Source organism: Pistacia vera, unplaced genomic scaffold (assembly GCF_008641045.1).
Source record: "Pistacia vera cultivar Batoury unplaced genomic scaffold, PisVer_v2 Contig338, whole genome shotgun sequence".
NCBI lineage: Eukaryota > Viridiplantae > Streptophyta > Magnoliopsida > Sapindales > Anacardiaceae > Pistacia > Pistacia vera.
In genome coordinates this window covers 481056-502953 of record NW_022196155.1, presented here as the reverse complement: position 1 = coordinate 502953, position 21898 = coordinate 481056, and the positions used below count along the sequence as shown (strand labels likewise).

Genomic DNA, 21898 nt, shown 5'->3' with positions numbered 1-21898 from the left:
AGAGTGAAAGAAGGGACAGTATCAGAACAGAAATACGAGAACCAAAGAAGCAATAGGTTTTGCTTAAACCCTCTGGAGTGGAGGAAATAACAGTGAAAATTTTTAATTAAGAAAATGAGGATCGCAGTAGAAGGATGCATGCATGGAGACTTAGACAACGTCTACAAAACCCTCCAATACATGGAGCAAATCAACAACTACAAGATCGATCTCCTCCTATGCTGTGGCGACTTTCAGGTTAATTCAGATTCACATTTTCGGATTTTCATTATTTTAAATGGACAGAGTGAGAATGGGTTTTGTTTTGGAAATTAGGCCGTGAGGAATGAGGCTGACATGGAGAGCTTAAACGTGCCGCGTAAATATCGCGAAATGAAGTCGTTTTGGAAGTACTATTCGGGTCAAGAAATCGCCCCAATTCCCACCATTTTTATCGGTGGAAATCACGAAGCTTCTAATTATTTGTGGGAATTGTGAGTATTTTTTTTACTATTTTTTTTTAAGTAATCATAATCAGTTAGGAGCCCAAAATATTTATTTATTTTTTAAATTTTAAGGTATTATGGGGGATGGGCAGCGCCTAATATATACTTCCTAGGATTTGCTGGAGTGGTTAAGTTTGGTGGCATTCGTATCGGTGGACTTTCTGGAATTTACAATGCGCGCCATTTTCATTTAGGTTGGTTACTTTGTGAATTGATTATGTGTTAGTCTTTGATATTTTTTGTTATAATTATGCCTTCGTGTGGAAGTTAATTATGTTGTGTTTGTGCCAGGACACTTTGAGAGGCCTCCTTATAATGAAAGTACTATTAGGTCTGTATATCATGTTCGTGAATTTGACGTGTACAAACTCTTGCAAGTTGAGGAACCAATTGATATTTTTCTTTCGCATGACTGGCCTCGTGGTATTACTGATTTTGGGAACTGGAAGGAACTTGTTCGGTATAAAAGACATTTTGAAAAAGAGGTGATTATAGTTTTTTTAGTTTGAGGAGACAAGCCTGTGGTGCTCCTTATTTTTGGTCACATTTTTAGATTGAACAATGACTTATCTTGATCATGTATGTGGTTGGTGATTATGTTCAGATTCAGGATGGAACTCTTGGAAGTGAAGCTGCTTCTCAACTGTTGGAGAAGTTAAAACCTTCTTATTGGTTTTCTGCTCACCTACACTGTAAATTTGCAGCTGCTGTTCAACATGGAGAAGGTGGTACAGTAACAAAGTTTCTTGCACTTGACAAGTGTCTTCCAGGACGTAGATTTTTACAGGTATGCATTATGACCTGTAGTTGTTTATTACAAGGGTAGCCTTGTCATTATAGCTGGAACTTGAAGCTAATGTTGTCGGTTCTGGCATTTGCTGAATTTTTAGGTTTTTGAACTTGAATCAGAGCCGGGACCTTATGAGATTCAGTATGATGAAGAATGGTTGGCCATAACACGGAAGTTCAACTCTCTATTCCCTCTGACCTATAAAAGCGCAAATTTTGGGTATAATGTTTGAGAATGTATATAAACTTTTGATTTCACAATGCCCTTTTCTTGGTCTTTATTCTGGGTTCTGTTATTGTATAAGAAGCAGCAGGTGATCCAGTTTCTGATGTTGCAGGGATGTACAGCTTGACATGCAAGATTCTCGTCAATGGGTCAGGAGCAGGCTACAAGGAAGAGGAGCTAAACCTTTTGAGTTTGCTCGCACAGTCCCTTGTTACAATCCCTCTCAATCTGTGTCTATTGATTCTTTGTCTGGTAATAATTTATACATTGTTACCTCGTTCTTAACAATGGTAGTTCTGTTATTTGTTGTATTACATATTATCTGGACCAAACACTTCAAAATCTTTTTAATAAAATTTTCTAGATAATTGTATGGCATATGGTAGTTCAACAAACAAAAATTTGGAGCAATATGCTGATGCTTTGCTTTTTTATTTCATTATCATTTATTTATCTTTTACTTTTGCAGAAAACCCTCGGAATCCACAAACGGAGTCTTTCTTGCTGTTACTAGAACTTCCAAATCTTCTTGACAATGCACAGAATCCTGCTTCATCAAGTCATATAGGTCAACATTCTATTATTGTTGCTTGTTATGCTTCACTCTGGTTTTGCTGCACTGCTCTATATAAAAGTTTTTGGTCATACTTAGAATCCCTTGATTAGTTGGTTTAATCTCTTGTTGAGGTGATTGATCAGTGTGATGCGCTTAATGAAAATAATTATTGATATATGTGCAGCTCCTGATATTGACTCTGAAGAAATTCCCATTGATGATATCGATGATATAGAAGAACTTCCAGAAGGTGATGACTTGAACTAAGAATGAAAAGCTGTGAAGATATCTGTGTTTAACTCATAAGATATTCTTCAAACAGAAAGCTCTGCCATACCTCTCAATCAATCCGAGGAATGGAATGGAAGGGCCTCATCGGCTGATTTCTGTAAAAAGCTTGTTTCTTAGAGTGGATAAAAATTGTTCAATTGCTCTTCTAATTGACTAGATAAGTTGGCTTTCGGCAGTTCCTTGAGGTATATATGTAACTGAATTACCTAACTAAACGTGAAATAAACTCAAAAATAGCTCAGCCAGTTGATTGTCAAGTTTCTCAGTTAATTCCAATTTGTATTCGGCAGGTTTTGTAAAAATCCTTGACATGATTAAGTTCGTGTATACCAAGACACATAATTCCATTCTCTCCAATGCCTTGTATATATTTTTACTTAAACCAAATTCATCCGATTACTTCAAGGATGAACCTAATCCTGAATATGAACCATAAAAGAAAATGCCTATTAAACCTATCACAAGAATACCAGTTACAATACCTATTATCCAAAGAGAAATCCTTCCGGTAGCATCGGCCATTTATCCCGCTTCACTTCACATTTCATCAAGTGGTCATGCTAGAGACATAAACAGTCATAGATAATTATAAGATGCAATCCATCCGAATGGGATAAAACCAGTAAGTGGTGTCTTTAATCTTGAGATGAAAAAAGTACATAGACTGAAATATTTCTAATCTTAAGGGTTCTTAAGAATACTTAAAGCTTTTTAATATCTTGATTCCTGAAATATTCTATTAAAATTTAAAAGCCCTCGGCCTCCTCCCAAATGGATCCTCTAAGATGAAAAACTACATAAATGAGAGTCAGAGACTATAAAGTCAGCCAACGAGTTGCACTAGTGATAGTGAAGAATTTATGTAAGACATGTAGAAACAGAAACCAAGTTGTGGGTCAAGGCAGCAATTAATTTCAGCTCGACCATGTCATGCCACCTAGTGCGGCGGTTTCGTCACTTTCGTGGGACACCTTGAAAATCATCTTAAATGCCTGGGCGTAGTGCAGTGCTTCTTCTCTTTATAATCATTAATCACTCACAAATATTAGATGTGTCACTTCAAGCCTTCCTTCTATCTACCGTCTGACATGACCGAACCACATAAATGAGGCTTTAAATATGCTTTGACAAATACACGGCTTTCCATTTTCTGATACTTGTTTGTGCATAAGATAAGAATGACTAAGCTAAAACCATCCTCTTCAAGCTTCAGAGTTTCCATGGAGACAATACTACTTGTTTTTTCTGCTACAGCTAAACTATACAGCCTTCTTATATTTTTGATAGTCGTTCTTGTCGCTTCTCCTTCTTGTGCCGATCTCTCTTTCAACTTCTATGCAGCTTCATGCCCCACTGCTGAGTTCATGGTTAGAAACACAGTGAGATCAGCTACCTCTGTTGACCCAACCATCCCTGGGAAGCTTCTTCGCTTGGTTTTCCATGACTGCTTTGTGAATGTGAGTCCTTTTATTGCAACATTTTTATATAACGTCCTGGAAACAGTTGGATGTTTAATGGATGAGCTGTGTAAACTTTGATTGAAAGGTTATCAATTTTAGTTTATTGCTTAGGACTTTACTCTTTCAGAATCCAACACATTCTGAACTGATAAAGATGTCACTTAAAATTGACTATATGTGCCATATAACTTGAGAAAAGGGCTGTTAATAGGAGCTATATATACATCTATTAAATAGAGATTGCCATTTGGTTTATTTGAAGATTAATTGTATGTCATGTTACCAGGGCTGTGATGCATCTGTGCTGATACAAGGAAATGGGACAGAGCGAAGTGATCCGGCGAACACCTCTCTTGGAGGATTTTCAGTTATTGACTCAGCGAAAAGAGTACTTGAAATATTTTGTCCAGGAACCGTTTCTTGTGCTGATATTCTCGCTTTGGCCGCAAGAGATGCTGTTGAAGCTGTAAGATGTTTCTCTCATTTAGTGGTTTCTGTTTCTTTGTCATTTTATCGGCTCTCCATTCACGAAGACTTGAAAACAGGCAGGTGGACCAGCATTTCAGATTCCTACAGGTAGAAGAGATGGCACAGTATCCAGAGCAGCAAATGTCAGATCCAACATTGTAGATACAAGTTTTACAATGAATGAGATGATTAAAGTCTTTTCATCCAAAGGGTTGTCCCTGCATGACCTTGTTGTTCTATCAGGTATATTTTAGTTTCATTTTGATGGTTTTCTTTCTATTATGGAACATTTTCTGAGCAAGTAAGAAGTTTATAATTTGCTTTGGCTATCCAGGAGCTCACACAATCGGATCAGCTCATTGCAGCGCTTTCAGTGAGCGGTTTAAGGAGATCTCAAAGGGGAAACGCACACTGATTGATGCATCCCTTGACAAGAGCTATGCGGATGAGCTAATGCAAAAGTGCCCTGCAGGTGCAAGCTCATCTGTAACTGTTAATAATGATCCTGCGACATCATTTGTCTTCGATAACCAATATTACCAAAATCTGATAGCGCATAAAGGGCTCTTTAAATCAGATTCAGTTCTTTTAACTGATGAAAGAACAAGAAAAACATTGGAGGCTTTTGCAAATGATCAAGACAGTTTTTTCCAGAGCTGGGGTCAATCATTTTTGAAGCTTACTAGCATTCAAGTAAAGACCGGTGAGGAAGGGGAAATTCGACAGACTTGTTCACTCACTAATGGTTGAAGAAGATTAAAGAATCAAAGCAAACTTCATTCTCAAAATCGAACAATGGTTCAACTGCACATCACCTCTTGCGTACATAATCATAAATAGTTCTTAGTCTCAAACTATCAGTTGGGAAGTCTTTTTTATTCATTTGTTTTGCAATTGTTGCTGTGTTCGTTTTGTTTTGATTGTTTTCTCTATTTTTGTTTCTATTACATAGAAATGTAGTCAGCAACTAATTGTAAGGTTAAGACAATAATCTAATGCATTATGTAGCGTTTACTCGAACTGCAACCTGTTTAAAGATGGAATGTGATCGGATCATACAAGAGATCTAACTCTCAATAAGGGAGACATCATAGACATTTTAGTGATATAAATACACCACTTGAACAATGGCTGAAAAATGGGAAATACAACCCATAAGATTGAGTGCTTCCCCTGCTTCTCTTCTAAGCTGAGTAATAGGCTATTACTAATAGTAATTTGAATCAAGAATGTAAAGACCTAGGAACAATCAGAATTTGAAGAACTGCGACCCAAAAATGAATCTATCGTCAGAACCTTGGTATAGATAATCTGAAACGCCATAATCTTGATTTAGATTGATAAGTTTCGTGGAAGAACGCCACAAGAATTGGTGATTCTTGATGAGTTCTAGAGATAAAGATGCAATCTTTAAAAAAATGAAATATTTAGGGCATGTTTGGCTTATTATTTCTGCTCATATTCCCAATCCTATTCTCCGAATAATGTTTATTCCAAAAATATTACCTTATTTTTTTAATTACTTTTAGACCCCATAAGGTTATTAATTTCATTAAATACCTCCTAAAAAAAAGTTTAAAAATTAACAAAAACACCCCCGTGACCCATACTTGCCAGACGGTGGTAGCCGAAATCTGCCACAACGGTGAATTACCGACCAGAACTGGCCGGTAATTCACCGATCTGGCCTTTTCCGGCTAGATCCATAGTGGATCTGGTCGAAAAAGGCCAAAGATGGCCGTCATTTTGGCCTTTTCCGACTGTCGCAGCCACAGTAGGTCGTAAATCTAGCATTTTCCGGCCAGATCCATGGTGGATCTGGCCGGAAAAGGCCATAATGACGCGTTACGACACAGATCCGATCGGTCTGTGTCATAACGCGATTTTTCGGTCAGATTCCGGTGGTGGTGGCCGGAATCTAGCACTGCAGGTGGTGGGGGTATTTTTGTCATTTTATATATTGGGGTGTTTAATTAAATTAGTAAATCTAAGGGTTTTTTTTTTAAATTTTTAAATTTTACGTCGTAATACTTTCCTATTCAACTACCCAATAGTATTCCCAAAATCTTATCCAAAATAATAAACCAAACGCACCCTTAGTTATTCCTTTGACTAAGTGCCCGGCCAAAACAACCTATAACTATATATAACTAACTAATTAGCCCAAAATAAGGCTAACAACTCATTAATAGGTCTTAACCCTGATAACTAACCCAAACCCAACTAATAAAATAATAAAAAACTTGGGTTCTAGTAAATAATTAGCTCCAGCCCATTATACTAAAATAAGTCTTAAAATAACTTAAAATAACACATATAAAATAACAATTATTAAGCCCCATGAACAAAGGCTTGGACGCCAACTTGGATCCAATTAGGGTTAGCAAGAATCGGTCTTTAATTCCTCAAACTTGGACTTGGGCTTCAATCTTGTTAATAATCTTTTTGGATCTCTCTAAAGTCTAAGGCATACTCGGCCTCATGCATTGCTCTCTTGGCTTCAAGTTCATCAATTACGTTTGACAAAATAAGTTGTATCTTTTTAGCTTGACTTCTCGTAATCAGGCCCATCGGAATGCGAAGAGGATCTTGTGTTGACTTTACGACAATAAGCTGCTCGGTCATGTTCTCATCAGAACACTGTTAAGAAGCAGCAACTCATCAACAGACCGTCATCAGCTTAAGTATTGAAACCGGTATTTCTTCTTAAGTTTTGTATTTGGATTGGTCAATTTTTGAACAGCCTCTGCCATCAACTAAGTTTTGCTTAACCAATAAGAATAATTCTTCAATTGAGACTTTCAACATGTTGGCCTACCACGATTTGGCGAAATGGCTTTTGTCTTTCGTTTATCATTCATTCAATGTCCTGAATATTATTATAAGCATAATTTGATGAAATTGTTTTCTTCTTGTTGAATATATTTATGAAATCAAATAAACAAATCACTTGCTTTAATTTTCAAGGACATGGTTGTCAGAGGTATGTACTTAGGCGTTCAAATTTTATATTTAAGTTTAGATGAACTGTGGTTGACTTTGGCTTCCTAAACGATGTTGATGCAATCTACAATTGCAGAAATTTGTTTGCAGGAACCCCATTAAATCTTCACAAGAAATTAACTAAAATTTTGTTTCAAAATCTCATCTAAATTGCAGAAAGATTAGCCTAACATTGTATTATATACAAACAAAAAAGAAAGAAAAAGGGAATAAGGTGGGAGTTCCACTGCCTCTGACTTTTCAATAGTTAGATAAGTGGATTGCCACATTGTTCATCTATTCTGTAACTGAAGTTCGGGTTTAAGTCAACCATTTGATATGAGCTGTAAACCTTTAATAATATTTTTCTTGATGGTTTTCAGTTTTTTATTTTTATTTTTAATTATTATTATTGATGATATCTCTTCTCTCTGTATTGGTGACCAAGTCTTTTTAAACAAAATAATCTTTGGAGGGTTTTCAATGGTTTACTCTTCTGTATAAGTGGATCATTGGCACTCTCTTCTCTTGAGCAAAGCGAGCATGACGTTCAAAGTTTTAACTATATCGTTTACATATGAGAGCGCTCCCAAGATCGGTCCCAAGTTCGAGAAAGGAGATATCAGTGAGTGGTCCGTTGATGGCTCTTCTGATGCTATTGTCCGTACTTTCTTCTCTATCTCATTCCCTAATATATTTTTTTTTTTCTTGTTTTTGTTTTAGTCTTCATTTACTTCTTTATGCTGTATTATATATGAATTTAACATAAAAAATCTTTCTTGATTGGTAGAAGTCTGTAAAATTTTTGTATTTTAGCAAAATTATTTGAGAGAGAACAAATTCCATGATCCAGAGTGCCTTCTACTTCTAATAAGCCATGAATTAGATTAGAATCATTCTCAACGACTCCTGAACAACGTATTTTGATAGTACAATGGAATGGAAAAGTTGAATAATTGATCATTGATTTGAGCAGGTTAATCCAACCAATAAGCAAATGGTGACAGATGGTGGAGGTGCTGATGGAGGTAGTCATTTCTTACTTCATACCATAAATTTTTTTATTGGAACAAACTTGTAATGACCTCAACACACATTGTGTTTAGCCATTCATAGGGCTGCAGGAAGACAACTCCAGCAAGCTTGTTTAAACTTCCCACAAGTCCGTCCTGGAGTCCGCTGCCCCACTGGAGAAGCAAGAATTACCCCGTAAGTTATTCCACCATAACTTCTATTATCTTTTTCCATAATCAGATTCAGAATACTAATTAACAGATTGAAACTATCCAGAGGTTTTAAATTGCCAGCATCTCATGTGATTTTTACCGTTGGCCCTATATATCATGTTGATCAAAACCCTGAAGCCTCCCTGAGAAGTGCATACAAGTATGCTTAGTTGAATTTATTTATTTATTTATTTTTTTAAGTTTATTGGTGTATACTTGTCTAATTTGATTGCCTAAGAACAATTTCCATATATATTATTCATGTTTGTTTATTGCAGGAACTGCTTGAGGTTGGCCAAAGAAAACAAGATTCAGTACATTGCTTTTCCTGCCATATCTTGTGGCTTGTTCGGGTAAGTTAAACACATTCAACACAAATTTATTGTTGATTGTATGTTGCAAGTCTTCTGTATTAATTATGATGCTTGATGACTCATTAAATTCTTTTGAATAATTGATTAGTTATCCTCTTGAGGAAGCCGCCACAATAGCTATTTCTACAGTCAAAGAATTTGCAGAGGACTTTAAAGAGGTACCATACATTAGTGTTAATTCTGGCATTGGGTTGGCGTTTGTACTTTTGTTTATCATATTAATGTTATTAGTAAATTTCTTTCTCAGATTGGTTATGCCAAATCGTGTTACTTTAAAAACTTTGTCACTTATGTCAATTGCTCATTGCAGGTGCACTTTATTCTGTTCACAGATGACATCTATGATATTTGGTTTAGGAAGGCGAAGGAAATACTCCAACTTGAAGCATAATGGTGTGTTGGCAGCCAGAATCACTGAAACAATGAACTATTCATGTCTCTTGTTATTGTTGTAAATAATCTGATTCATATCAAAGGGTAATATGTTACTAAAATGATAGAAATGTTTCATTCATGTCATCAACAGTTATAGAATGCAGTGGAAATAAATCTACACTAACCTCCTGCCATATAGCAATCTGTTGTAGATTCTGGCAATGCACTGTAATAACTAAGCGATGGTTTTTGGGTATGTCAGATAAAAACAGAACTGCAAGGGACCTATAACTTCTCATTTTTTTTAAATACGCAAAAGTAGACAACTATGAATAAGATATAAGGGAATGTTTATCTAAGCTTATAAGCTGGTTAAATTAGTTTATAAGCTCTAAAATTAAGTTGACCTGTTTGTTTATAACATTTTTGAGTTTATACGTTGAGCTTATTATAAGCTGGTTAAATTAGTTTATAAGCTCTAAAATTAAGTTGACCTGTTTGTTTATAACATTTTTGAGTTTATACGTTGAGCTTATAAGCAAAAAAAAATTAGTTGGGGGGGGAGGTACTTTTTTTTTTTTTTGCTTATAAGCACTCTGTTTATAAGTTAGTTTGACCAAGTATATTACCACATTATCCTTATTTAATTTTAAAATTTCATAGTACACCCTTATTTAATGTAGTACCATTTTTAGTCATTTTATAATAAAATGTACTTATAAGCCACATTTTACCAAACACGTCAACTACTTATCAGTTACTTATAAATACTTTAACTAAACACGTAATTGCTTAAAATTTCAAATGTTTTAGCTTATAAGCACTTGCTAATTTTCATAAGCTCAAATAAACACCCCCTAAGTGTTAGCAGTTGCTTATTTACCAAAACTACAATTTAGTAAAGTGCAAGACCCATTAACGAATAATGAATAATTTAGTTTGGGTCAATTCAAAGTCTACCACTACAAAAATTTAGTTTANATTACCCCGTAAGTTATTCCACCATAACTTCTATTATCTTTTTCCATAATCAGATTCAGAATACTAATTAACAGATTGAAACTATCCAGAGGTTTTAAATTGCCAGCATCTCATGTGATTTTTACCGTTGGCCCTATATATCATTTTGATCAAAACCCTGAGGCCTCCCTGAGAAGTGCATACAAGTATGCTTAGTTGAATTTATTTATTTATTTATTTTTTTAAGTTTATTGGTGTATACTTGTCTAATTTGATTGCCTAAGAACAATTTCCATATATATTATTCATGTTTGTTTATTGCAGGAACTGCTTGAGGTTGGCCAAAGAAAACAAGATTCAGTACATTGCTTTTCCTGCCATATCTTGTGGCTTGTTCGGGTAAGTTAAACACATTCAACACAAATTTATTGTTGATTGTATGTTGCAAGTCTTCTGTATTAATTATGATGCTTGATGACTCATTAAATTCTTTTGAATAATTGATTAGTTATCCTCTTGAGGAAGCCGCCACAATAGCTATTTCTACAGTCAAAGAATTTGCAGAGGACTTTAAAGAGGTACCATACATTAGTGTTAATTCTGGCATTGGGTTGGCGTTTGTACTTTTGTTTATCATATTAATGTTATTAGTAAATTTCTTTCTCAGATTGGTTATGCCAAATCGTGTTACTTTAAAAACATTGTCACTTATGTCAATTGCTCATTGCAGGTGCACTTTATTCTGTTCACAGATGACATCTATGATATTTGGTTTAGGAAGGCGAAGGAAATACTCCAACTTGAAGCATAATGGTGTGTTGGCAGCCAGAATCACTGAAACAATGAACTATTCATGTCTCTTGTTATTGTTGTAAATAATCTGATTCATATCAGAAATTCAGTTTCTTACTGAGGGTATTATGTTACTAAAACTGATAGAAATGTTTCATTCATGTCATCAACAGTTATAGAATGCAGTGGGAATAAATCTACACTAACATCCTGCCATATAGCAATCTGTTGTAGATTCTGGCAATGCACTGTAATAACTAAGCGATGGTTTTTGGGTATGTCAGATAAAAAAGAATTGCAAGGGACCTATACACGAAAGTATTTCTATTAAAGACAACTGTGAATAAGATGTAAGTGTCAGCAGTTACTTATTTACCAAAACTACAATTTAGTAAAGTGCAAGACCCATTAACGAATAATGAATAATTTAGTTTGGGTCAATTCAAAGTCTACCACTACAAAAATTTAGTTTAATATATTGGACGTTAATTTAGCCGTGTAAATGGTGTGAAATATGGGTGTAATTGAAGAGGTTTCACAATTCATTATTGTGTAATAGTGGTCACTCATGAATGAGGTCATTGAACTCGCTTGTTGAGAGTTCAGCGAATGCTTTGTACAAGGTTTTGACAACCCATTGCTGGTTTCTGAAATTAGGAGCCATTGCAGACGTTTACTCGGCCAATAATATCGTAAGTGGGTACACAAAATGCAAGGAGTTGAGCTTCGCTTGCAAACTGTTCGAAGAAATGTCTCACAGGGACACTGTTTCTTGGAACACGATGATCGCTGGGTTTGTAAACTCTGGGAACTTGGAGATCGCTTGGGACTTTCTAAAAACCATGAGAAAACGTGGGTTTTATGCTGATGGCCATACCTTTGGAAGTGTACTTAAAGGTGTTGCTTGTGCCTTGAGGCTTGATCTTGGGCAACAAGTACATTCATTGATTTTTAAAGTGGGTTTTGACGAGAACGTTTATGCAGGGAGTGCTCTTTTGGATATGTATGCAAAGTGTAAGAGGGTTGATGATGCATATTTAGTATTTCAGTGCATACCAGAGCGCAATTATGTCACTTGGAATGCGTTGATTGCTGGGTTTGTGCAAGTGGGTGATCGTGAGGCTGCGTTTTGGCTGTTAGATTGTATGGAGAGGGACAGCGTGAGGGTTGATGATGGCACATTTGCTCCACTTATTACATTGCTTGATGATGTTGAGTTTTATAGATTAACCTTGCAGATTCATGGTAAGATTCTGAAGCATGGTCTAGAATTTGATAATACTTTGTGCAATGCAATGATCACTTCCTATTCAGAATGTGGTTTAGTTGAAGAAGCTAAAAAAGTGTTTGATGGTGCTGTTGGCGCCCGGGATTTGGTTACATGGAATTCTATGCTCGCTGCTTATTTGGCACATGATGAAGAAGAACTTGCTTTTAGGCATTTTCTTGATTTGAAAGAGACTGGATTGGATCCTGACATCTATACTTATACTAGTGTCATAAGTGCATGTTTTGAAGAATCACATAAAAACCATGGAAAATCTTTGCATGGCTTGGTGATAAAAAGGGGACTGGAACTGTCAGTTCCCATCTCCAATGCACTTATAGCCATGTATATAAAATCAAATAATAAGTCCATGGAAGATGCTTTGCATGTATTCAACTCCATGGAATCCAAGGACCGTATCTCTTGGAATTCCATATTGACCGGATTGTCTCAGTTTGGTTTCAGTGAAGATGCATTGAAGATTTTTGAGCATATGAGATCTTCACTTGTCGAGATTGATCACTATGCCTTTTCGGCTGTACTTAGATCTTGTTCAGATTTAGCAACTCTCCAACTGGGTCAACAGGTTCATGTCTTGGCAACTAAATCAGGTTTTGAGTCGAATGATTTTGTTGCCAGTTCATTGATTTTCATGTACTCCAAGTGTGGGATAATCGAAGACGCTCGTAAATCTTTTGAAGAGACGTCCAAAAGCAGCTCCATTACTTGGAACTCCATTATTTTTGGGTATGCACAACATGGACAGGGAAATGTTGCACTTGATCTCTTCTTCCAAATGAGAGAGAAAAAAGTGAAGCTGGATCATATAACCTTTGTTGCAGTTCTAACAGCATGCAGCCATATTGGTCTGGTAGAACAAGGACAACATTTCCTTAAATGGATGGAATCCGATTATGGCATTCCACCTCGCATGGAGCACTATGCTTGTGCCATTGATCTCTTTGGACGTGCTGGACGACTTCATGAAGCAAAATCCTTGATTGAATCAATGCCATTTGAGCCTGATGCAATGGTGTGGAAAACTTTTCTAGGTGCCTGCAGAGTTTGTGGCAACATTGGACTAGCTAATCAGGTAGCAACCCATCTGCTAGAACTAGACCCTGAAGAGCATTGCACTTATGTTCTGTTATCCCACATGTATGGACGTCTTAAGAGATGGGATGACAAAGCCAATATAACAAGGCTAATGAGGGAAAGAGGAGTGAAAAAGGTCCCTGGTTGGAGTTGGATAGAGGTTAAAAATGAAGTCCATGTTTTCAATGCTGAAGATAGGTCCCACCCTCATTGTGCTGAGATATACAACACACTGGGAGAATTGATGGATGAAATCAAATGGCTGAATTCTGATGCTAGTTTACATGTTTTGGTGCATGGTTTCACTGAATGGGCAAGAAAACAAAAAAATAAATAAAATCAACTTGTTTATGTAAAGAGAAAAATAGCATCAAATCAGTGCAAATTTTTGTGTCTTATTTTATACCAATTTACTTTGAATAGAGCACTACAGCTGAGATTCGTCAGAATTCCTATCTGAAACTGATGAGAACCCACTCCAGTAACTCAACAATTTGGGCTAGGCTATGGGTCTTTCATGGGCTTGGTAGAACTCTCCTTAGAAAACCGGCTTGCCAGGGAGGGTGCCCAAGCCTTTATAACCCACATGCCCACCCTTTTCCCTTTCAATGTGGGATCCAACATTCCACCACGCTTCCGCAACCGACGTCCACGTCGGCCTCTTTACCCCCGTCGGCCTCTTTACCCTTGGATGACTATGCGGATTCCCTTTTCCCTCGGGCCTCCATGCCCTTTCTCGGGGTAGCAGCCCGGGCCTAAGTCAGCCTGCCACGCGTGCGCTGCCACATAGGCGTAGGATCAGGCTCTGATACCAATTGATGAGAACCCACTCCAATAACTCAACAATTGGGCTAGGCCATGGGTCTTTCATGGGCTTGGTAGAACTCTCCTTGGAAAACCGCTTGCCAAGGGAGGGTGCCCAAGCCTTTATAACCCATGCCCATCCTTTTCCCTTCAATGTGGGATCCCAACATTTGATACCATTGATGAGAATCCACTCCAATAACTCAACAATTTGGGCTAGGCTATAGGTCTTCATAGGCTTGAGTAGAACTCTCCTTAAACCGGCTTGCCAAGGGAGGGTGCCCAGCCTTTATAACTCACATGCCCACCCTTTTCCCTTTCAATGTGGGATCCGAAACCAAAACCAATCAATCATGGCGGACATATGATAATGAAGGAGGTTGAAGTTGACCGAGGGCTTCTCGTATCTTTGAGTAGTGATATAAGTGGAGACGGGATAATGACAGGAACTTGATTCTGGGTTTGGTAATATTATTGTGTTGATAATGTACCTGTTGTTCCTGGAGAAAAGTTGGAGGAGCTGAGGTGTTATTCACAAGATGTATGGTCAGATTGGTGTTATTAAGGAAGACGGTTATGGATGCCGTGTTGATCCTGAAACCCAGAGACTCTAGGTTACTGCTTCATTGAGTATATACCCCACAGGTATTTATTTATATTGAATTGTAATTTAGAATTCCTTGCATGCTGAGGTTGGTGTATGAAACTCTGATTCAACTTTGGTTTCTGATGTAGGAAGCTGAGGTTGCCGAGAAAAACCAATGGGTACAAGTTGACAAGGCGCATAATTTTGCCGTGAATATGTTTGATGACTTTGATAAGTTCTTCGTGCCAAGTGCAAGAAGTAGCCCTTTCCAAACACCTTGTTCAGCGTGCTTGATTGAAGGCACTTGAACCACTGAACTATCACTGAATGACTGGGCGGAATGCTTTTTCTTTCATTTCATTTCCCGAGATGAATCCATCCCCGAGAAGAAGGCATGGGAGCACTCCCCTAATGATCTATCTCGCTTGGTTAATATGAGTTCCAATTGACTGTGAGAGAAATAGCATCCTCATAACTGGTGCAAAATCTAAAATTCTTTCATTAAGATATTTGGTTAGTTCAATAGGATTCAATATTTCATCTGTTTACGTGTTCTAAATTAATTTTAACCCACCCGTGGGTAGTGAAGGGGTCAGAAATGGTATAATCCATAGTCTCAAGCTCAATTAGACGCATGATTTATTTTGGGGATTATGACGGTAGATTATTGTGGGATAGCATTCTGCGGATTATAAATTAGAAATACAAACAAAGTATTTTTTTTTTTTTTTAAAGTTCAAATAATATTTAAACTTTGAAATTATTTTATTTTTCATATAAAAAAAGGACTTCGAGATTTTATAAAAAACAAAGAGATGAAAGAGGGTGGAAAATGTAATATAATATTTCATTAATTACAAACTAGAAATCTAAATATAACTATCATTTCTAATAACTTTAAATATGGAGATAATTTGTGTAAAGAAATAAAATCGGTGTATTTAATTATTGGGGTGACCAATTAAATAAAATTTATTTATTAAAATATGTAGTGTGTTTTATAGTAAATAAATATAATTTCTCTTTGATTTAAAGTAATAGTCCTAAAGTAACGAAGAGAAAGGAACAACTCCATTCCGCAAACAAGATGGATTAAAATTATATTGGGCCTAATACAACCTGGACCAATTCAATCCAATCCACACTCTTTTAGTTTTTGATTAACACTCCGCCTGAGCCAAAAACCCTAGAACTCTCTTGCTCTTTCTCTCACTCTGCGCAAAGGGCATCAATCTCTTATCGTCTACAGAGCACTACAGCTGGGATTCGGCAGAATTCCTGGCTGAAACTAAAACCAATAGCAATCATGGGGGACGTTCTGATTATGAACCAGACGGAGGAGCTGGCTTCTCGTCTCGGCATCGATCTCACTCAAGTTGATCTCGATTCTGTTCACGTCCCACCCGGCGAAAATTGTGGCATCATTAGGTATGATAGTTCACGCGTCTCTACTCTATTCTTACCTTCGTTTGGTTTGCTTGCCAAGGAGCTGTAGGAAATTAATAGAAAATTTAATTCCTTATTTTTATGCTGCTGTGTTTGAGTGCTGTTTTGTGATTACCTGGCTTCGTGGAGTTCAGTGTCTGTTATTGTTTATTAAATCTAAACGCTGTGAAAACTTAAGCTAAATAAATTAGGGTTTTGTTTTTAGGTTTAAGGTAAATCACGCATGTTGTTCTACGTTGAGGTTATTTCCTGTTGGATAAATACATATTTTTTTCCAAGGCCAAACAAACAATAATATGGAACAGATGGACCGAACTTTTACCCTACAACTTCTGCGTGGCCTTACTAAGCTTTAACACGTCTGAGTATAATACTGAAAGTTTTCTCTATTTTCGTTTCCTCTGTTTTTATTTTTAATTTCTGTCGGTTAAATTTTCTGTTTACTTTCATAACTCATTTGTGTGTGATTTAATTATGGTCTATTGTATTCTTTTGAGTAGTGATGATGACGATGTATACGAAGATGATCAGCAGGAACTTGATTCTGGGTTTGGTAATATTATTGTTGTTGATAATCTACCCGTTGTTCCTCGAGAAAAGTTTGAGAAGCTTGAAGGTGTTATTCGCAAGATCTATAGTCAGATTGGTGTTATTAAGGAAGATGGATTATGGATGCCCGTTGATCCTGAAACCCAGAAGACTCTAGGTTACTGCTTCATTGAGTATAATACCCCTCAGGTATTTATATTGAATTGTAATTTAGGATATTTTGAATGGCAGTTGCTCTTTTCTCAAGGTTTTAACTCTAAGCTGTAGATGCTGGTGCATGAAATACTAATTCAACTTTGGTTTCTGTTGTAGGAAGCTGAGCTTGCCAAGGAGAAAACTAATGGTTACAAGTTGGACAAGGCGCATATTTTTGCGGTGAATATGTTTGATGACTTTGATAAGTTTATGAAAGTTCCAAATGAGTGGGCTCCACCAGAATTTAAGCCATATACACCAGGGGTAATTCTTTTAATAAGTAATTTACTTGTTATATTTACCCTTTTTTTTTCTCTGTGTGAGCTGATGTTACTTGCTTGTATATCATATCAGGAGAATCTCCAGCAGTGGCTCACTGATGAAAAAGCACGAGATCAGTTTGTGATTCGTGCTGGCACTGATACTGAGGTTTTATGGAATGATGCAAGGCACTTGAAGCCTGAGCCTGTTTACAAGCGCACTGTGAGTGAACTCCCCATTTGCCTGACGTTATCGAATGACACTGCATTAATATCTATAGTTGTATCTCTTTTTGTTATTTCAAAAATATTGTTTCTATACAACATAAGTCACAGTTTCCTTTTTTATTAAATGATGGTTTGATGAATGACTATAGTCTGTTTCCTTCACAGTACTGGACCGAAAGTTTTGTGCAGTGGTCCCCTCTAGGTACTTACCTGGCCACAGTTCACAGGCAGGGTGCTGCTGTTTGGGGAGGTGCTGCTACTTTCAATCGCTTAATGCGTTATGCTCATCCTCAGGTGAATTTTTATTCTTGTTTCATACTGTATCTAGCCTTATCTCTGGCTCTTCTTCTATAAAGTCTTACTGGCACAATTGCAGGTTAAACTGATTGATTTTTCTCCTGGTGAGAAATATTTGGTTACTTACAGCAGCCAGGAACCAAGTAATCCTCGTGATGCGAATGTGAGATGTTTTTACTCCACTTATTTCTACTTCTTTTTATTGTTGATTATTACCTCTGAGCTGTTCCTCATGTGGACTGAATTTAACTTTTAGAGGGTTGTTTTAAACATCTTTGATGTGAGAACTGGGAAAGTGATGAGAGATTTTAAAGGAAGTGCTGATGAGTATGCAGTTGGAGGAACAGGAGGTGTTGCAGGAGTGTCTTGGCCTGTTTTCAGGTGATTTTTCTTTCTAAGCAATCTACTTGGAGCTGTGAAGAGCTTTGTTTTTGTCTTCTATGTAAAAAATCTTCTCCAGTACTGATGGATTAGTATGTAAATTTTCCAGATGGGGTGGCGGGAAAGATAAGTATTTTGCCAAACTTGGGAAAAATGCGATCTCTGTCTATGAAACTGAGACCTTCACTCTTATTGACAAGAAATCCTTGAAGGTTGAAAATGTTATGGACTTCAGCTGGTCCCCAACTGATCCTATTCTTGCACTGTTTGTTCCTGAGCTTGGTGGTGGAAACCAGCCTGCTAGGGTGAGTACTTACTTAAATATGGAGTTGCATTTATATTTTCATATGATTAGTTCTTATGTCCGTCTTTCATCTATTTCCTAGGTGAGTCTTGTCCAAATCCCCAGCAAAGAGGAGTTGAGGCAGAAGAACCTTTTCAGTGTCAGTGACTGTAAGATGTACTGGCAAAGCAATGGAGAGTATCTTGCTGTCAAGGTTGATCGCTATACAAAAACCAAAAAAAGCACATACACTGGCTTTGAGTTGTTCCGAATTAAAGAAAGAGACATACCCATTGAGGTTTTGGAGCTTGATAATAAGAATGACAAGATCATCGCCTTTGCCTGGGAGCCAAAGGGCCACAGGTTTGCGGTTATTCACGGTGATAGTCCAAGACCTGATATTAGTTTTTACACTATGAAAACCGCAAACAATACTAGCCGGGTATCAAAGCTCACTACTCTCAAGGGAAAACAGGCAAATGCTCTTTTCTGGTCACCGTCTGGCCGTTTCATAGTTCTGGCCGGACTCAAAGGTTTCAATGGTCAATTGGAATTTTACAATGTTGATGAGCTTGAAACAATGGCAACAGGTGAACATTTTATGGCGACAGATATAGAATGGGATCCTACTGGAAGGTAATTTATGATGATAACTGTTCCATGGCTTCATATCGACTGAATTTAACTGTGCAACTGTTCTAATTAGTCTCTGGGAAAAATGTGTTTTCATTTCAAATAGCTTGAAGGCTTCTCTCTTTATCTCTCATTTTTGTTTGTCTCTTGATATTTACTTGTAATTTAGTTGTGATTGTATTTCCTGTTTGCATTTTTATAGGTATGTTGCAACTGCTGTGACTTCAGTTCATGAGATGGAAAATGGTTTCAATATATGGTCCTTCAATGGCAAATTACTTTATAGGACTCTGAAGGATCACTTTTTCCAGGTAAGATGAGTCATTATTACTCTGTTTATTGAAGGTTGATATAATTCTATCAACCAGTTGTTTATTTTATGTTATGCAATACTTGGAAGAAATGATTTTCATGATTTCTCAGTTGTAGAGTACTTCGAGTTACGTTTGTAAATTGTGTGAAAGGTGGCATTGATCATAAGTGTAACATTTGTGCATAATGATCCCATCTCATGGGGCCCTTTATTTATTTTTATTTTGTTTCGCTCTGGCAAGTAGCTATAATAAAAAAGTTAATTATATGTTTGGTTAGTGTAACTGTTGGATGTGGACTGTTCTGATCTGATTATTTTGGACTTCTTTTTTTTGATTGTTACAGTTCTTGTGGCGGCCAAGACCACCATCTTTCTTGAGTCCTGAGAAGGAAGAGGAAATTGCAAAGAATTTGAAGAAATATAGCAAGAAGTATGAGGCAGAGGACCAGGATGTGTCATTGCAATTGAGTGAGCAGGAGCGTGAGAGGCGGAGAGCATTGAAGGATGAATGGGAGAAGTGGGTCAATAAGTGGAAACGCTTGCATGAGGAAGACAAATTGGAAAGACAGGGGTTGAGGGATGGAGAAGCCAGTGATGAAGAAGAGGAATACGAGGCTAAAGAAATTGAAGTTGAGGAAGTGCTGGATGTTTCAGAGGAGGTGGTTTTTTTTGACTAGTGAGTGTCTAAATTGCTATTTTTAGAAAGCCGGAACCTGCCTTTCTTCAGATTACAACATGCAGCAGACATATCTTGTAGACAAACAATTTAAGTGGAGGTTTTGAGAAGCTAATTACGATACAAAGGGATGACATAATATTGATTGTCAGGTCTACTAGAGATGGCTTTTCTTGCCGTTGAAGTTTGAAAGAGTCCCCTGGGAGTAGTGTTTGTGTTTACTACTTCCCCCCCTTTTTTTTCTCAATTTAATTTCTTGAAGAATTTTGTTAAGTTATGACTAACATATTTCTTGATGTTATAATGCTTTCAGATGCCAATCAATTTTGTTGTCTGGTTATTCATTTTTTGGTTGTAACTGCAGTTATGAATGGATATCAAAGTAGTAAATTTCTTTTAGCTTTTTAATCAAAACAATATATGGTGGACTGCCAAATGCCTATCACACGAGTGGGATTTTGTTTGAATATCAGGGCGTTCTTTTGAAGGAAGCATTTTGTGAATAGAATAATGCATCTGACAGGAACAATGTCTTGTTTGTTCATTGAAACGGACCTACACCCACTACATCCAGAAAGCTAATACTATCTTCTAATGGGATATGGTGTGGAAGTGCTTAAAGAATTTTGGTGTTAAACGTTCCTCACTAGCAGCTATTTCCCACACTGTAAATCCAAATATTGTTGTGTAGTTGCTTTCAGTTTTATGGGCAAGTTCTTAAATGCTAGTGGAAGACGAAAGGGGTCAGGACTCAGGACTTGTTTTGGGTCATTCTACTTGAAGCGGTGATGGAGCAAGCACACCAATCAAGCTAGAAAATAATTAATTAATAATATTAGGTCTATAATCTAACTTTACAACCTTCTATTGCAACTCCCCTGACATAGCAAGTTGTCATTGGCCAGTTTGTATAATAGGTCCATATGCTTGTATGATCCCATATTATCTATAAATAATGTCGACAAAATAATTATTCACGATAGGAATAGGGTACTTTGAAAAAAACAAAACACACGCAACCTATTTTAGGTTTGTTTGTGTACAAGAGTTTATATATTTTAGAATAAGAATGATGGTCCACCATGGCTTGTTAGCAGAACCACTTTCAAGTTGTAAAATATTTGGGTAGTAATTGCTAAATCCCCTAATGCGGGTATCTTTAAAAGATAAAAGATATTAATTAAAGGGATTCTAAAATCTTAAAAGCTTTTAAGACATTGGTGATTCTATAATGGCCACACCCACAACACAAGCTGTCTTTAGAAATTACATGTGATATGATTCATGAAAAGTGTTTATGGTGTTGAGATAATATATGTTTGATGAAACATAAATAAAAGATGGATAAGAGAGATTTTTTTTAGTGGTTCGGATGCTTAAAGCGAATCCTACATCCACTGTTATTTTATTATTCTCTGACTATTTTTATGATATTGCCTGTAAGGCGTACAAAAATGGAGAAATACTTTATTTATAGAGAAAAATAATGAAGCTCAAATCTATGCTTAGCTCTCATATGTCTAACCTCTCTTTTTCATGAGGAGAGGTGCCCATTTATACCTTTGAGGTCAATGTAATGAGTGATTTTACAAGTTGCCTTGACACTTGAGAACCACTCCTTAATCTTTATCTTAAAATGGGATAGGATTAATATAAAATATCTCTTAGAGGCGGTTTGGGTTTTTGACAACTAATACCACCATGTCTTTAAGTGCTTGTTAAGCTCTAATTGGTGGTGTTGACATCAGTGTGTACAACAGAACACCCCCCCCCCCCCCCCCCCCCCCCCCCCCCCCCCCCCCCCCCAGTTTTGGAGTGCGTATTGCACTTAAAAAACTCATGTCTTAGATTTGAATGGCTATCGCACTATAGGCTGTAGTCTTGAAATGAAGAGCTCGAAC

General features: G+C 36.9%; 5 protein-coding genes across 6 annotated transcripts; all 5 read left to right on the top strand.

The window, feature by feature from the left end:
* The first annotated feature begins 16 nt into the window (after positions 1 to 16).
* On the top strand, positions 17 to 5204 carry LOC116138151 (lariat debranching enzyme-like). The gene is made up of 14 exons (XM_031423894.1): positions 17 to 237; positions 316 to 473; positions 558 to 679; positions 777 to 970; positions 1090 to 1272; positions 1376 to 1494; positions 1613 to 1752; positions 1970 to 2068; positions 2241 to 2306; positions 2379 to 2444; positions 3515 to 3804; positions 4094 to 4273; positions 4353 to 4518; positions 4610 to 5204. The coding sequence occupies exons 1-14, from the start codon at positions 115 to 117 to the stop codon at positions 5023 to 5025; spliced, it is 2322 nt and encodes a 773-aa protein (XP_031279754.1). The 5' UTR covers positions 17 to 114; the 3' UTR covers positions 5026 to 5204.
* Positions 5205 to 7319: 2115 nt separating this feature from the next.
* Positions 7320 to 9324, top strand: LOC116138133 (macro domain-containing protein XAC3343-like). The gene is made up of 7 exons (XM_031423878.1): positions 7320 to 7917; positions 8234 to 8285; positions 8364 to 8466; positions 8548 to 8643; positions 8762 to 8836; positions 8946 to 9015; positions 9168 to 9324. Exons 1-7 carry the CDS (start codon positions 7801 to 7803, stop codon positions 9246 to 9248), a joined length of 594 nt encoding a protein of 197 aa, XP_031279738.1. The 5' UTR covers positions 7320 to 7800; the 3' UTR covers positions 9249 to 9324.
* A 150-nt stretch (positions 9325 to 9474) lies between these two features.
* Positions 9475 to 11188, top strand: LOC116138150 (macro domain-containing protein CT2219-like). Its single transcript, XM_031423893.1, has 5 exons — positions 9475 to 9485; positions 10267 to 10398; positions 10517 to 10591; positions 10701 to 10770; positions 10923 to 11188. Exons 1-5 carry the CDS (start codon positions 9475 to 9477, stop codon positions 11001 to 11003), a joined length of 369 nt encoding a protein of 122 aa, XP_031279753.1. The 3' UTR covers positions 11004 to 11188.
* A 148-nt stretch (positions 11189 to 11336) lies between these two features.
* LOC116138132 (putative pentatricopeptide repeat-containing protein At3g25970) lies at positions 11337 to 13752 on the top strand. Its single transcript, XM_031423877.1, has one exon. The coding sequence runs from the start codon at positions 11557 to 11559 to the stop codon at positions 13681 to 13683; it is 2127 nt and encodes a 708-aa protein (XP_031279737.1). The 5' UTR covers positions 11337 to 11556; the 3' UTR covers positions 13684 to 13752.
* Positions 13753 to 15908: 2156 nt separating this feature from the next.
* Positions 15909 to 20193, top strand: LOC116138130 (eukaryotic translation initiation factor 3 subunit B-like). 2 transcript variants are annotated; one of them, XM_031423876.1, is made up of 11 exons: positions 15909 to 16164; positions 16683 to 16920; positions 17044 to 17190; positions 17281 to 17409; positions 17580 to 17708; positions 17791 to 17874; positions 17968 to 18092; positions 18202 to 18397; positions 18479 to 19011; positions 19211 to 19319; positions 19666 to 20193. In XM_031423876.1, the coding sequence occupies exons 1-11, from the start codon at positions 16043 to 16045 to the stop codon at positions 19996 to 19998; spliced, it is 2145 nt and encodes a 714-aa protein (XP_031279736.1). In that variant the 5' UTR covers positions 15909 to 16042; the 3' UTR covers positions 19999 to 20193. The 2 variants fall into 2 exon arrangements, with proteins under 2 accessions (XP_031279736.1, XP_031279735.1); XM_031423875.1 differs by having other exon boundaries at positions 17044 to 17409.
* The last annotated feature ends 1705 nt before the right edge of the window (positions 20194 to 21898 follow it).

What these genes read in the sequence shown, in the direction of transcription:
- LOC116138151 (XM_031423894.1), top strand. Translation starts at nt 115, where the DNA reads ATGAGGATCGCAGTAGAAGGATGCATGCATGGAGACTTAGACAACGTC. An exon ending in TATAGAAGAACTTCCAGAAG is followed by an intron (nt 2,307 to 2,378) that starts GTGATGACTTGA and finishes TTCTTCAAACAG; the next exon opens with AAAGCTCTGCCATACCTCTC. An exon ending in CAAGAGATGCTGTTGAAGCT is followed by an intron (nt 4,274 to 4,352) that starts GTAAGATGTTTC and finishes ACTTGAAAACAG; the next exon opens with GCAGGTGGACCAGCATTTCA.
- LOC116138133 (XM_031423878.1), top strand. Translation starts at nt 7,801, where the DNA reads ATGACGTTCAAAGTTTTAACTATATCGTTTACATATGAGAGCGCTCCC. An exon ending in ATATCTTGTGGCTTGTTCGG is followed by an intron (nt 8,837 to 8,945) that starts GTAAGTTAAACA and finishes ATAATTGATTAG; the next exon opens with TTATCCTCTTGAGGAAGCCG. An exon ending in TTGCAGAGGACTTTAAAGAG is followed by an intron (nt 9,016 to 9,167) that starts GTACCATACATT and finishes TGCTCATTGCAG; the next exon opens with GTGCACTTTATTCTGTTCAC.
- LOC116138150 (XM_031423893.1), top strand. An exon ending in ATATCTTGTGGCTTGTTCGG is followed by an intron (nt 10,592 to 10,700) that starts GTAAGTTAAACA and finishes ATAATTGATTAG; the next exon opens with TTATCCTCTTGAGGAAGCCG. An exon ending in TTGCAGAGGACTTTAAAGAG is followed by an intron (nt 10,771 to 10,922) that starts GTACCATACATT and finishes TGCTCATTGCAG; the next exon opens with GTGCACTTTATTCTGTTCAC.
- LOC116138132 (XM_031423877.1), top strand. Translation starts at nt 11,557, where the DNA reads ATGAGGTCATTGAACTCGCTTGTTGAGAGTTCAGCGAATGCTTTGTAC.
- LOC116138130 (XM_031423875.1), top strand. Translation starts at nt 16,043, where the DNA reads ATGGGGGACGTTCTGATTATGAACCAGACGGAGGAGCTGGCTTCTCGT. An exon ending in GAAAATTGTGGCATCATTAG is followed by an intron (nt 16,165 to 16,682) that starts GTATGATAGTTC and finishes TCTTTTGAGTAG; the next exon opens with TGATGATGACGATGTATACG. An exon ending in AGCCTGTTTACAAGCGCACT is followed by an intron (nt 17,410 to 17,579) that starts GTGAGTGAACTC and finishes TTTCCTTCACAG; the next exon opens with TACTGGACCGAAAGTTTTGT.